Genomic DNA, 16,191 nt, shown 5'->3' on the forward strand with positions numbered 1-16,191 from the left:
CTCCAATTATTACCTAAAAAAATCATAGAAAGGTATGGCTGGAAAGGACTTCATGAGGTCATCTAGTTCATCACCCCACATTAAGGAAGGTCCAGCCTTGTATACATAGGTGACACTATACCTCGACCATCCTGGAGATGTGTTTGTCTAACCTTTTCTTAAAAATCTCCAGTGATGGAGATATGGATTGGATAAGGGTAGAACTTTAATCATTCACATCAACCAATATTTTATAGTGGACAACTATTTATTTTTACGGCATTTAGGCCCCAATTTAGCAAAGCACCCCTATTTAGCAAGCCACTTAAGCATGTTACATTTAAGCATGTATTTAAATCTCATTGACTTCAGTGGGATGTAAGTACATGCTGAAAGTTAAACATGTGCTTACGTACTTTGCTGAATGAGGACCTTAAATGGCAGTCAAAATAATGTATAGCTAAGTGATAAAATATAAATCTATATTTATACCTTGGGGTTCTGATGAGGTGATGAAACTGCATTATAAGATTCCCACTGCAATGATAACTTTGCCATGCTAGTGTAAAAGGAGTTCAGGGAAGACCCTGGAGTGGATACAGATATGGTATTGCCATCCGAGGGATACTACAGATTTTGCTATCATTGTAGACAATACGCCCCCTGGTGTTTATTGGGAGAACCACCTTACCAACCACTTCTTGCAATGAAAATGAGGGGGATTTACTTGATCATCCTACCGGAAGAACATGCCATCTGTGAAACTGGTTGTTTTTTCCTCCCAGTGCTGGCTGCCTCATGCACAGTACAACAAGGCCAATCTTAGAGAGGTTTCACAGCAGTTCATCAGAGCACCAGTGCAGTCATTTTAAAATGTTACATTACCTTAAGAGATATCTTTGACCCTGAAACCATCAGGGCAGAGAGACAATGTATAACTTAACACTTCAAAACTTAGAAAAATATGAATCGTTCAAAGCAAATTTTAAGCTGATGTGTTTACTCATTAGCTGCGGTACGTGCAGGGATCAGGCAGGTGTGTTGCCACCACGTTAGCTCTCTCGGCCGCTGTCTTCCTCACTATTGATTTATTTTGCCATAGCAGCACTTCAAGGCCCCAGCTGAATTCAGGACCCCACTGTGCTAGGCATTGTATGGACAGTAAGAATTGGTCCCTCCTGAAGAGCTGACAGATTGAATAGACAAGTCAAAGGATGGAATGGAGGCACCATTATCCTTTCTGTTCAACTTCACCTCTCTAAGAAACATCAACCCAGACAGGGCATGCGGTATTGCTAACCTGGACTGGACTGTCTTTTTGCTGTCACTCTCTATGGATGCCACAAAGATGAGGGTATATAATTCTCTCCAGTCTCCCTCTCCATTCAAATACTGCCAGTCGGCCTCTGCTAAATGGGAATATTGAGCTTTGCCTGTTTTTACGAGCTCTAACCCCAGTGCTGTATCACCCACGTTATAGCAGAGCAGAAGCTTTGCTGTAGTTACAGTTAAGATCTGTCGATTGTACTTATCTAGCGCCCATGGCTATAGGATCTGAGCGCCTCTCCATCTTTAATGTCTGTACCCTCCTAAGCCCCCTGTGGGGGAGAACAGAGCTGTTATCCCCATTGTACAGATGGGGAACTGAGGCACAGGGAGACTTGCCTAAGATGCACAGGCAGCCTATGGCAGAGCAAGGAGCTGAACCTAGGGCTCTCATGTCCCCACCTTTCACTCCAACCACTGGACCATTCTTCCTTTCTACATGGGCCCAGTATGATAGTATTGAAACACTATATATTAACCCATACGATACTCTCATCTCACAGAATTTGCCTTTGCAGCATGTTGTACATAGTGTTTGATTGTGTTACTCTGTTGCCTTTTTAATAAAATTAAAATGGAACCTCCAGCTTTGCAAACTTCCTTCTCCTATCACCTTAAAACGGTGCCCCATCTGAAAACTCTTGCTCAGCAGCAATAAGACTACTTCCATATGGACTATTCCCAAAGGAAAAGTTTTGCAGGCCTTTACTTTTTGTTCAAAGTCTTGGGTCACCCTTCAGCAAGTTGTTTTAGGCTATCATAATATTGATTAAGGCCCAGATCCAGCTAATGCCAACCCTAAGCATTCAAGAATCATGAGAGTCATGGCCCAAAATATCATGGAATTGACTTAAAAATCATGACATTTTCAAAATAATAAGTGTGGAGATTTTCTATTTGCCTCCTGGCTTTTTTGAACCTTTAGGGCTCATGTTTTCAAGCTCTTCTCCACAGCCATAAGGGCTAGAAATGGGCTTTTGATTTGAAAATGAAAGCTGAGATTCTGGTGTATTCACCTGATTCCAGGGCCTGGGGCTTTAAGAACAATACCAAACATCATGAGACTTGGGATAAAATCTGAGTGCTGGCAACACTGCACCCTTCAGTAACTTTATACATAAGTGTCGTCCAAGTCAGTTCAATGGGATTAGATAAATGCCTAAAGTTACACACAAACATAAGTTTGTGCAGAATCTGGGCCTGTGTTTACACTCTCTGTTATCTGCAGAACAAAAAGAGTGTTAACAAAGAAAGTTAACATGGTGTGAAGAGCATGTGAAAGCCATGGCAATCTGTACTTGCCCTTTAACAACCAGAATTTTTGTTAACAGGTATCTGTATAGCTTCTCTCCTGATTCTCCATGATGTACATCACTTTCACCATGTTCTCAAAGGTTGGGCGCATTGGGCTTTTGTCTTTGTTTTGGTTTAAGGATAAGGAAGACTTTGCTGTAAACCATATTTAAAATATGCAGCCAACACCAGCCAATTATACTGACATCTCAGTGTGGATTGCCTTTGCCATTCAAATAATAACAAAAACTAGGCTGGAGCTGGTTAGCAGTTGGGTGGCAAGGCAAAGGCAGTTAATCACAAACTGACACGCTCAATCAGCAGAATTAGAATGTGCCTCTTTGAACACATATAAAAGCCAAGTTAATGATCTGTGATGGATAGGGTACCTGCTCATGTCTAATCGGCCTTTGGGCTTTCTTCCTTGGGGAGGTAGTTTATTATTTGCTAACTCCAGATCTGAAAGTGCCAAGAAACTGGGTTGTTGGGGGTTTTTTTAGACTCCTTTCTTTATGGAAACATCCTGGCATATTTAATCAGACCATTGTTTCTCACACCTTCTCCCAAAGGTCAGGTAAAGAAAACCTGCCTTTGATCAAAACATTTCTGTACTTGGTTCTTTGTTGATTGGAGGAGAGTAATATTTTATTGTTATCTGGAAAGAAAGCATTCATAGATGTCACACTCACTCGCTCCCTTACTCAAAGGACTCCGCTCCAACTGTATCCAAAGGAATTAGCTGCTGTTAGTACAATGGTTCTCGTCAATTGACATTTCAGTTGGCAAACCTGATATCTTTGGCACACTTCCGTGGAGGTTTAAAAGGAAGGGGGAACGTCACTTTAGTTGCTTTGTGTGGTGTATTGAAAACTCTGTTAAAATTGTAGGCTATCACTTTAAATTTCAAGGGTTTTTCATGGTCCTGCCAGCAGGTGAATGTGTTCTGTAGGGAAGAGTCCAATCTGGGCCTAGTAGAAATCAGTCTGCAGCCAGCCAGCCTAGAGTAAGGAAAGTTGAGTTGTGCCTCTCTGTTTTAGGGAGCCAGCCCGCTTTGTCTCTCTGGTTTGGGGGTTCTTATGTGTTATTGTTCTGAGTTCTAAAAAATAAAGTCATGTTACATTGTGACCTTCCGGACAGAATACTTGTTTTTATCTAATGTCTCTGTATGGGCACATCTACACTGCTGCTGGGAGTGAGCGTCTCAGTTTGGGTGAACAGATGCCCCCTAGCTAGCACACTAAGAATGGAGAGTGGCCATTGCAGCACGGGTAGTGGCACAGGGCCAGCCAGCTGAGGGCACAAGCCACCCAGCCCACTGGGTCCATATACGCCTGTGCTGCAATATCCACACTCCGTTCTAGCATACTAGCTCAAAGCTCCTGCGTAGACATGCCCTGTATATGCGTTGAACACAACACTTGATTGATGGCCAGTTGCAGCGGTCTTGTGCTGCAAATACATCATCTGTATGCCCTTTGCCCCCTCATGCACCCACTCTCCCAGCTCTCCAAAGAAAGGGCACAAGTAACAGTGGCAGCAGTGCAGAAATTGAAGAGGCAGGAGGCAGGTCTATGAAGAGGAAGGAGGGGAGGAAAGGTAGCACCAAGCATGGTTCATGTTGTTGCTCACAGTAGGGAAGCAGAAAAACCCTTAGGACATTTTTTTTAAAATGTCACGAAATAATAAAAAGATAAATAGTAAGTCTATGGAGAGTTCATGAGACTGATCACCAGGGCCGGCTCCAGGCACCAGCGAAGGAAGCAGGTGCTTGGGGTGGCCAATGGTCCAGGTCCTTGGCGGCAATTCAGCAGCGGGTCCCTCCCTTGGGGCGGCAAAAAAGCTGGAGCTGGCCCTGATGATCACTTTAGACTTCTAGTGAGTGCTTGTAATATAATGACTGTGCAAACCATGCTTAGGAATGAGGGGGTGACTTGGCACGGTGTTCTCCCCAGATGTGTGCTGCGCAGGAGAGAAACGAAAGCTTTGTAATATTCACCAGACGTTGAGGCCAAAATTTTCAAACTTGGGTACCTACATTGGATTGCACCCTCAGCAAGTTTGCGGATGACACTAAGCTGGGGGGAGAGGTAGATATGCTGGAGTGTAGGAATAGGGTCCAGAGTGACCTAGACAAATGGGAGCATTGGGCCAAGAGAAATCTGATGAGGTTCAACAAGGACAAGTACAGAGTCCTGCACTTAGGATGGAAGAATCCCCATGCACTGCTACAGACTCGGGACCGACTGGCTAAGCAGCAGTTCTGCAGAAAAGGACCTGGGGATTACAGTGGATGAGAAGCTGGATATGAGTCAACAGTGTGCCCTTGTTGCCAAGAAGGCTAACGGCATATGGAGCTGTATTAGTAGGAGCATTGCCAGCAGATCGAGGGAAGTGATTATTCCCCTCTATTCGCCACTGGTGAGGCCACATCTGGAGTATTGCGTCCAGTTTTGGGCCCCCCACTACAGAAAGGATGTGGACAAATTGGAGAGAGTCCAGCAGAGGGCAACGAAAATGATTAGGGGCTGGGGCACATGACTTACGAGGAGAAGCTGAGGGAACTGGGCTTATTTAGGCTGCAGAAGAGAAGAGTGAGGGGGGATTTGATAGCAGTCTTCAACTACCTGAAGGGGGGTTCCAAAGAGGATGGAGCTCGGCTGTTCTCAGTGGTGGCAGATGACAGAACAGGGAGCAATTGTCTCAAGTTGCAGTGGGGGAGATTTAGGTTGGATATTAGGAAAAACTATTTCACTAGGAGGGTGGTGAAGCACTGGAATGGGTTACCTAGGGAGGTGGTGGAATCTCCATCCTTAGAGGTTTTTAAAGTCAGGCTTGACAAAGCCCTGGCTGGGATGATTTAGTTGGGGTTGGTCTTGCTTTGAGCAGGGGGTTGGACTAGATGACCTCCTGAGGTCTCTTCCAACCCTAATCTTCTATGATTCTGTGATTTAGGTATCCAAGTTTATATTTAGGCACTTGAGCCCCAATTCAACAAAACTTTAAGCACTTGCTTAACTCTCAGTGACTTCCATGGAATTTAAGCATGTGTTCATAGTTAAGCACATGCTTACGTGCTTTGTTGAACCTGGGCTGTAAATACATGACCTGATTTTCAGAGATGCTGGCCAGCCCAGGTGCCATTGAAGTAAATCACCTAAGCCACTCACCTGGAATTTTAACCATTCATGGGTCAACCATGGATTAATGAATAATCAGATACATTGGAATAACAAGTAAATTGGATTCTGCTTGAAGATATTCTGTTACATTCATGGAATAAATTACTCATTCTGAATTATTCACTCAGCTCTAATAGAGAATAATTTTCACCAGAAATGTTGATTGGTTTATTCGGCAGAATTATAAGATGATTGGATGGATGGCAGGCAGTAGATGTGAAATACTTAGATGTTATTAAAGCACTTGATACTGCATTGAAAAATGTATTCAGGTTGTATTAGGTGTTAAGAACCATTAACAAAGTCCTGAATTGAGTTAGGAGAGATGTACTCCTAACTGGGCTCTAGACATGTACTCTTACTACCAGATTTAATTAATCTCCTCATTAATGTCCTGGAAGAAAGTGCAAACAACACACAAATTCACAGTCTATTAGGTTGAGAGGAGTTGAGACCACTGATGAGGACAAAGGGACATAAGAGTTGAGAAATGTCTCTGGAGAGGGAATAGAATGAAAATGATGAATTAAATTACATCTTTCAAAGCACAAAGGTGCCCAGTCAGTGTCCAAATGCCAATTTCGCAAACGGACTTGCCTCTGCAATATTAGGAATTGGGTAGTAGCCGAACCTGTGGGTAAAATATTTCCTAGAGTGGGTATCCTTGGGGAAATATAGTTCTTAATTGTATTTGACTTTTCAAAATGTGCTTATCCATGCGCATGTACCATAAGGCGCTGTGGATTGGAGAGCCTGGGCTAAGCCAGCCCTGATTACAAGATGAGCCCTGCCAGAGGGGAAGAATTCCCAATATAAAAGGCACCAGGAATCTGCAGGGCAGAGGGCTCTGGCTGTGAGAAGTAGCCAGGACTGCCAGAGGCAGGAGGAACCCCAGGAAACTGGAGCTAGAACTGATGAAAGACTTTCTTTGGGACTTTGGGACTTTGGAGTTCTGTTTCTCACAAACTCTGTTGGCAGCTGCCTGGTGACGACTGAATTAAAAGGCTTGGGGCTGAGAATACAATTTGAAACAGGGTGAGTTTTAAAGGGGCCTGAAGTCAAAGGGAAATAGAGTTGGGTGGTGGCCATGGTGCCACAGGCCCTGATTCAACAAAGCATGTGTTTAGCTTTAAGCCCAAGTTTATTCTGCAAAACGCTTAGACCCTGATCCAGCAGAGGACTTAAACATGCCCCTAACTTAAAGCATGTAAGTAGCCCCATAGAATTCAGTGGGATCAATCACATACCTTAAATTAAGCGTGTGCTCAAGTGCTCTCCTGGATCAGGGCCTTTGGTCCCAGTTCTGAAAAGCACTTAAGCACATGCTTAAGGCCTGTTGATTTCAGTGAGAACCAAAAGGTGGATTTCATTAGAACATAATGACTTAGGACATGTAAAGCAGATCACAATTCCACTGCAGCATGTGTTGATTCTGAACATATTTCTTTCTCTTTAAACATCAGGAAATGTAAGCTGAGATTTTTCAAGTTTGCATTTTTACAATTCATAGTCTCATTAGTCATCATTTTTAATGCACAAACTGTACAAAGAAATAGGTTGTAGGTGTATATGACTTTAGCAGAACTAACCACATAGCGAAGTACTTAGTGTGACTCAAGTGGCAGAATTTACTCCTTACTCACTGTAGAAAATGTGCACAAAGGGATTGAGTTGGAGAAGAAAAATGTGTTGCTCTTCCCAACTCCACCTACAAAACAAGCTCCGCCCACTAGAGACGCACATTTTGCTGCTTTGTTTGAAACCTCTGGATTTTAGATTGGTTTTCAGTGGCATGGTGGCTGAACCTTAGCTCATTACTAGCCAATCAGACTGCAGACAAGTAAGTCCAAATGTACTAATGTTCTCACTTGGGAGAATTGTTTCTTGTTTGCACTGCGGAGTTTTCAGAGTTTAGCGCAGGGGATTTTCAAAACTGCCTGGGAAATGCAGACGTACAACTCCCACTGAAATGAATGGCACCTAATTGCCAAAGTTCCCTGAAAATCAGGGATTTGGAGCAATCAAATTTTTGAATTGCTCCTCTCCGGCTCTGCTCCAGCTCCGGGCATAAAACCTACTGGTCCGCACTCCAGCTCCAGGCTCCGCTCCAAAGCCCTGCTGAAAATCTCAGCTTGAACGTGTATCATCAAGTAGTTTTAAGGCATATAGTGTGTAAATATAGCCAGGAACACCGACTGCTACAAGGAGAATCTACTTCTACAATACACTAGGCAGGAACTTAAAAGAAGTATTTATTTTTTTATGTATCTACAGATGAAGAGTGCCTATCCCAGAGTGTTCGATATGTGCATTGCTGTAAACATAATGAATGTAGTAGGTCCCTGATCCTGCACAAGGATCATCTTCTCTGAGCCTTCAGATGAGTAATGGAGGATGGTTCCTCCGACTGTCACCGGATGGAGTTAAACAGGAGGAATATCTTCTGAGAACCAAGCTTCTAAAAGGTACCAGAGCTCCCACACAGCTGGCCTTCTGTTGGCCATTCCAGCTCTCTTTCATCACAACATGTGACTCATTTATGGCTCTAAGGAAAGCAGTAAATCTAATATATCCGTATTGAGTCTGAGATCACACAACTTCGACTCAGACTCAAAGTTAGACAGCATTATTTATTAGCCATCTGCACTGGCTTCTGTAAGGTGGTCGGCCATGCAAATTCCTTGTTCTGTGTGCTTTTTATTTAACAGATAAACTCTAACCTTCACGAGCAGTTTGATTTCTTGGAAGTCTTCTATTGATTCCTGCCGCTAGTATTCACTGTTATGACTATGCTGTAATGTAAAATGATGGGTTAATGCAAGTGCTTGGTCATGATAGAATAGAATAAGCAGTTGTATAGCAACGTTCAGCCTTTCAAATAGTAATGAATTCATCCTCACAGCACCTCTGTTCAGCATTTTGTGTGATTTTTTTTCATTTTACAGTCTGGTGTTTAATCAAATTTTGGTCACTGAGATACAGTGGTGAGGTGTGGCATTAACACTTAGACCAGGTGACACATTTGGCCTGACTCTCATTTACACTAAAACCACCTTACATGGCACTGGCAGTGTAAAGAAGCCTTAAAGTGGGTATTAATTACATTTACATTAATACTAGAATGGTGTAAATTGGCCTTAGTGTGAACGAGAATCAGGTTTGATAAGACTAGTGCTTGGTTTTTACAGCTCCAAGTGGCAAACTATCACTGCAGCAAGTCAAATGACACGTCTCTTTCTAATGGATCTGGCATGAGGCTGTAGGATGTTTGATAAGGAAACTGAGAAACACATTGAGCAAATGAGCATGATGTCGTGTGGTAGATTTTAAGGTAGTTTGGTTTTTCTAAGTTTGTTGAACCTCCAAAATATTTCCCACATTTGACCATTAGAATGAGACTTGCTTTGCTTTCAAGATGCTTTCTACATGGTTGCATTGGTCTCCCCAAGTCCCTTAAATCTGTTGTAAATACCTGCAGCCCTGATGTCAAAAAGAATAGCATATAGTCCTCTTTCTAAAACTCATGGTCTGTTCAAGTGGATAATTGATTGGAGAGCTGAGTAAGCACTCTGACCTCTCCAGTATCCAGCAAGATTGATGGCTCTTTCCTTCTTTCCTAGTGAACTGGAGCATGCAAGCCTACCTTTTGTTGTTGTGGAAACACTGAGTGCTTAGGTGGCCCTTTATTTAGGTGGCATCGGTGAGATAACCTGTGAGGCAGAGAAACACAGGGCAGTGGGAAGACAATGGATGAGGATCAAAGCAAACAGGAGGCAAAGTGTTCATAAAGTGGGAAGTGGATAAAGAGGAGGATAGATGACCACAGAAGCAGAAAGCCAGTCAAGTTGAGTTTTCATTATTTTCCAGCATTGAGTCAGAACTAGACCCGTGTCAATAACAATGGCTGAACCAAAAAATTCATGCTGGTATAGGAAGGAGGCATACTGCGTGGATGGCAGGGCCCAGCAGGATTTTGTGGTGAGCAAACTAAAGATCCTCCTTCTTTAAACTTATCAAACGGTGTATCCACCCCATCTTGACAAGCTCCTTCTAGCATGTGCTATCCATACTGCCATCCTGTCCACTGGACAATGGAACACCAATGCTATGTCAAGAAGAAGTCTCTGTATGCTTTTCACACAATCAAGGCAATTATCATCTAGTCACTTGTTTGCTTGTGAGCAGCACACCTCACATTTTATCGAGCAAAACAGTTGCAATTGAGACAGGCATCAAGGGATTTTGCACTTTTTTTTTTTTAAGGAGAAAGTAGGAGGAAGGAACTGAAAGTGAAGCCTGGGAACAGCTGGCCTCGCATGTGGGTCACCCAGATATCCAAACTGTTTGCAAACCCAGATTTGTAAAGCTAACAACGTGGGAGTCCATAATCCACCGTATACTTCAGATTTCATCTGACGCCCACATGCTGAAATTGCCTCTTCGGTCTGTGCGTACGCTGCTTCAGGAAGCAACGCTGAACTTGAGCCTCACCTCCCGAGCTGCTCATCTGAACTTGCTGTTACTTGAACATAACATAAGAACATAAGAACGGCCGTACCCGGTCAGACCAAAGGTCCATCTATCCCAGTATCTGTCTACCAACAGTGGCCAATGCCAGGTGCCCCTGAGGGAGTGAACCTAACAGGCAATGATCAAGTGATCTCTCTCCTGCCATCCATCTCCATCCTCTGACAAACAGAGGCTAGGGACACCATTCTTACCCATCCTGGCTAATAGGCATGTATGGACTTAGCCACCATGAATTTATCCAGTCCCCTTTTAAACATTGTTATAGTCCTAGCCTTCACAACCTCCTCAGGTAAGGAGTTCCACAAGTTGACTGTGCGCTGCGTGAAGAAGAACTTCCTTTTATTTGTTTTAAACCTGCTGCCTATTAATTTCATTTGGTGACCCCTAGTTCTTGTATTATGGGAATAAGTAAATAACTTTTCCTTATCCACTTTCTCAACATCACTCATGATTTTATATACCTCTATCATGTCCCCCCTTAGTCTTCTCTTTTCCAAACTGAAGAGTCCTAGCCTCTTTAATCTTTCCTCATATGGGACCCTCTCTAAACCCCTAATCATTTTAGTTGCTCTTTTCTGAACCTTTTCTAGTGCTAGAATATATTTTTTGAGGTGAGGAGACCACATCTGTACACAGTATTCGAGATGTGGGCGTACCATGGATTTATATAAGGGCAATAATATATTCTCAGTCTTATTCTCTATCCCCTTTTTAATGATTCCTAACATCCCGTTTGCTTTTTTGACCGCCTCTGCACACTGCGTGGACATCTTCAGAGAACTATCCACGATAACTCCAAGATCTTTTTCCTGACTCGTTGTAGCTAAATTAGCCCCCATCATGTTGTATGTATAGTTGGGGTTATTTTTTCCAATGTGCATTACTTTACATTTATCCACATTAAATTTCATTTGCCATTTTGTTGCCCAATCACTTCGTTTTGTGAGATCTTTTTGAAGTTCTTCACAGTCTGCTTTGGTCTTAACTATCTTGAGAAGTTTAGTATCATCTGCAAACTTGGCCACCTCACTGTTTACCCCTTTCTCCAGATCATTTATGAATAAATTGAATAGGATTGGTCCTAGGACTGACCCTTGGGGAACACCACTAGTTACCCCTCTCCATTCTGAGAATTTACCATTAATTCCTACCTACTTGTCTGCACAAAAGGGACTCAATGAACTCCACTGAGCAGCTTTAGCACAATGACATCAGTTTACTGTGAGAGGAAGTCCCCGCCTGCTCAAGCATGACTGCAGTCAACAGAAAATCCAGCAACGGGGAGCATCTATAAAGTATTTGTATTTTTATGGATAGGCGTTAGTAGGAATAGATGTGCGGTGGGAGGACCAGCATATGTCCTGCTACATATTTCCATACACAAAGTACTACCACTTTCAGGCAGATTGACCTCTGGTTTAGATTAATAAGGCTGTAAAATCCAGAAAGACGACAAGGAAATTCTGCACAAGCAAGTACAAACTGTGTGTGTCTCTCTCTCTGTAGCAGGCTGCATCTGAGCACAAAGTGACAGCTGCCTCTGCAGTAGGACAGCTGCCTCTCTCCATTTCAATGTGCACTACAGAGAAAATAAGCTGTGCCAGATGCAAGCTGCCAGCACCACGTGTACTACAATGGCACATTATTTTGTGTGTCATGCTGCCTTCCATTTTCGTAGCTATTTTTGCTTTAATTTCCTAGTTATTATTGAAAATGTATATTACAGTAGTGCGCAGAGGGCAACCAGTCCAGGGCCACTTTGTGCTAAATTCTGTACAAGCAGATATGGGGGAAAGTTTCAGAAGCACCTAAGGGAATTAGAGCCATAAGTTCTACTGATGTTCCACTGGGCACCTATCTCTGTTCAGTACCTTTGAAAATCTCCTTCATTGTAAACAGTGTTCCCTGCCCCAAAGAGCCTACAGTGTAAAAGATACAACATAATGGATGGCCAGCCATACAAATGGGCAGGGAAGGAGTGGTAATAAAAAAAAATAATGGGAAGTTTTAGCACAGACTGGCTGTGTGCACAGTTTATTTCATTTTATGTTTCTTTTCTTTTTAAAGAAGAGAACCGTAAACAGTAAGAAGAAACTGCTTCCAATACATTTTCAGTAGTCAAGAGCTTCTCACGTCTGTTTTCAGGGTCACACCTGTTGCTAACATATCATCTTGCGCTCAATAAATAACTCTTCTTTAAATTATTGCGGGGCGGGAGGGAGCCCTCTGGCGTTGTGTAGTTTTCATTTCCAATCCTGGGAAAATCAGCAGGAGCTCTCCATCTCTCGCCGTGCTGGATTTTTCTTATAGAACTAGTAACTTGACGCAAAAGTATCTTCTCAGAAAAACCCATCACATGTTAATAAGGTCACTTTACGTATGAAGATGAAGGTGATGGGAGAAACTTGTGTTTTCAGTTTCACCTTTCCTAAGCCAACAAAGACTTGTTTATACTTCCATTGTGTTTTACACAGTAGATTAGCATCAGACCTTCCTTAATATGAAGGTGCAACTCACCAAAAAACTTTTTATTTTTACTATAACAAAATGCTAGGCCTAACACACAAACACACTGCAGTGGCTTTTTAATTCTGCATATGCAACCTTACTTGAGGCTAAAAGTTGACCTTATCTCAAAAATGTTTTTTTTTAATTGCTAATTGAAAAATGTTCTTTGTATGTAACTAATATAAGGGGAGGTTTTTTTTAAAAGGTGCCTAGTAGATTTGGGAGCACAAGTCTAATTGAATTGCAGTGAGATTTGTGCTCTTAAACCCCTTAGGCGCTTTAGAAAATTTCCCCTTAATTCATAAATAAAATTTAACCATGTGAGGAGTTTCACACAGAAGGAGTTTTGCGGTAGCACACATTTGTGTCCTTGTAACTCAAAAAACACTGCTGTAACAATAGTGGATTATTGACCGGCAGATAGAAAAATTCCCTTTCCCATGACCCGTATCATGGAAGGCAAAAGTAAGAAAGGACAGACTATCTGGAGCAGTTGGCCCATTTGGCATTGGTGAAACAGATGATAGAGGAGAAAGATTCATAGAATTTTGCAAGAAACGTGACTTCATTGCCAGCAGTGCTCATTCTGAACACAAAGCGCAAGAGGTACGTGAGAGTCACTAAGAGGGATGTATAAAAACCAGCTTGATTTTATTATGATTAATGGTAGATACAGAAATAGTGTTAGGAAGGTTAAGGTAACACCAAGTGCAGATTGTGGATCAGATCATAGACTGGTTTTAATGAGACTGAATATCAAACTGAAAAAGTTACAGAAAGCCAAACACTATCGAGGATGGAACCTTGGAGGTCTGAATCATGAGATACAAAGTCACTACCAAGAAGAGGTGATGCGGATAATTAATGACAGCAAAGACCAAGTCACTTGGGAATGTCTGAAAGATGCTATCAAAGAAGCTGCAGATAAATATGTAGGGAAGAAGTTAATTAGCTAAGAAAGTCCCTTGGATAAAAGATGTAATCACTGCTGGGATGGACAAAAGAAGGAAAGTAAAAGCACAAAGATCAAAAACAGAAAAAAAGGAATACTGAAGACTAAAAATGATGAAGAATAAATGCAGATTAGTAAAGTCTGAATGAATGGTTGGATCAGAAACGCAAAGCAGTTGGATAAAGCAAACAAACAAAGTGAGATGTATCAAAAGGTAAGTGCCATAAATTACAGAAGAAAGGTAACCCTTAAGGACAAAATTGGACAATATTTGACAGACCCTAAAGACAAGAATAAGAGATGACAAGAACATACCAAGTAGTATTAGGGCTGAAATACCTCAACTAGAGATTAATCAAGTAAGTCCACCAATATTGGATGAAGAATCGTGGCAGCAATAAAAAGACTGAGTGGAGAAGCACTGGATTGTGATGAAATACCAGCTGAATTGTTCAAAAAAAAAAAAATAGGGGACAAAGGCTTGAAATCCCTGTGAGGGGTAATGAAGAATCCGTTTGAGCCAGGAGAATTACCAGAAGACTTTACAAAGTTCATTGTGTTTCCAGATCTCCAAAAAGAACAACTCTATGTATTGTCAAGAATACAAACAAACAGCCTACTATCCCATGCCTCTAAGATACTTTTGCAAGTTGTTCAAGACAAAATACAAGAAAGGATTGACAAGGAAATAAGCAAACAACAATACAGCTTCAAATGTGGAAAGGGCATGAAAATCACCATTGTGAACTTGAAGCTTATATTACAAAGCTCAGTTGAAATAGAGAAAACAGTATACTTGTGTTTTATTGACTTCCAAAAAGCATTTGACAAGCACTACCACCTGAAATTGCTCAACATATTATAAACTGTAGGGATTGATGGATATGAACTCCAAGTAATAAAACAATTATGCTGAAATCAGAAGGAGACTATAGTGGGAGATGAAAATCCAGAACTAACAGAGATCAAGAGAGGAGGAGTGAGACAAGTTTGTGTAATGTCAGCAGAGGATCATACAGAATGGGCTGCCATGCTTGCAAACCTCCAGTAATGGGGCTGCCACATAAGATGATCATGATTTATTTGCGTAAGCGGTTTCCTTTTATTATCAAACAAAAAATAAAATTGCTTTCCAGTTTCGTCAAACCAAGAGAGAATAATATTTCATGCAGGTAGCTTTCGAAATTTCATTTAGTCCCAAATCGGGATGAAGTCAATGTTGGAATTTTTCATGAAACAAAATATCCTGAAATTATTAATTTTTACTTTTATATTATAATATGACATAACATAAAAGTCAAAATGATAAAATCCAAACAAAATATTTTGGCCATATCAAAATGAAAAGTTTTGGTCATTTCCTGTTGAAAACTTTGACAAAATTGCTACATTTTTATTTTGTTGAATCAGGATTTCCCAATGGAAGACTGTTCCTTCAGAAAATCCAGTTCTGAAGCATGACTGTTTATAGCTTTCCACCACTTTTAAAGTATTTCATATAACAACTCTGGAAATTCTTGTTCTCCATTTAAATTTCTTTGGACATTTAAATCCTCCTAAATCCTCAATATCCTGTGGCAATGAGTTCCACCAGCTAATTATGTGTTGTATGGTGAAATATTTCCATTTGTCCATTTTGACGTATCCTACACCTGAAGAAGTAACACTGAAGACCTAAGAGAGGGGCCTTTCCTAAAGATTATCTGAGCTGGCCAAAGGAAATAATTGGAATCTTATGGCAGAACCTATGATTCTGCAATATCTAGACCAGTGGTTCTCCAACTGTTGCACTGATGACCCCTTTCACATAGCAAGCCTCTGTGTGTGACCCCCCTTTAAAATTAAAAACACTTCTTTACATATTTGACACCATTATAAATGCTGGAGGCAAAGTGGGGTTTGAGGTGGAGGCTTACATCTCACGACCCCCCATGTAATAACCTCGTGACCCCCTGAGGGGGTCCCACCCCCAGTTTGAGAACCCCTGATCTAGACCAAAGAGTTCTGCATAGGCTTTCCTGAAGCACCCAGACAGAGTCTCTGAATCCTTTTGAAAATATTCCCCCACCACCAATAAACTATGAAGAAACTTCTATAGTAGAAGTTCAATTATTATAACCAGTAGTACCTACAGTAATATCCCTCTCCAGCAAAGAACTGAAGCACATATGTAACGTTAAAGCACAAGTGGTCCCATCCCTTCAGTGGGATGAGACTAGTCACATGCTTAAAGTTAAGCACACACGTCACTGTTAGTGTATATTTGTACAACAGAAAATATCTAGGGTACAAAATAGTTAAGTGCAGTTGTTGGAAGCCTGCATGTGAAGGGCATTGTAGAATTAAGAGATACAATGCAATCCTTTTTCAGGTATACTATGTTGGGGAAGATATTGTTCACTAAGAGCTGCAGTTTGACATTAC

General features: G+C 41.6%; 1 protein-coding gene across 6 annotated transcripts in view; it reads left to right on the top strand.

Moving 5' to 3' along the window:
* The window catches only part of NRG1 (neuregulin 1), an 816,555-nt gene that overhangs the window by 509,997 nt on the left and 290,367 nt on the right, over positions 1-16,191 (top strand). Inside the window, exons 1-2 of one of the 6 annotated variants that reach the window (XM_039543753.1) lie at positions 3,012-3,030; positions 8,052-8,242. The exons of 4 other annotated variants lie outside the window; for them this stretch is intronic. In XM_039543753.1, the coding sequence (XP_039399687.1) occupies positions 8,158-8,242 (85 nt within the window). In that variant the 5' untranslated portion in view covers positions 3,012-3,030; positions 8,052-8,157. Of the gene's footprint in view, positions 1-3,011; positions 3,031-6,640; positions 6,813-8,051; positions 8,243-16,191 lie in introns of those variants that run through there. One more of the 6 variants, XM_039543752.1, reaches the window with a different exon arrangement.

The sequence above is a fragment of the Mauremys reevesii genome, linkage group 6 (genome assembly GCF_016161935.1).
Source record: "Mauremys reevesii isolate NIE-2019 linkage group 6, ASM1616193v1, whole genome shotgun sequence".
Taxonomy (NCBI): Eukaryota; Metazoa; Chordata; order Testudines; family Geoemydidae; genus Mauremys; species Mauremys reevesii.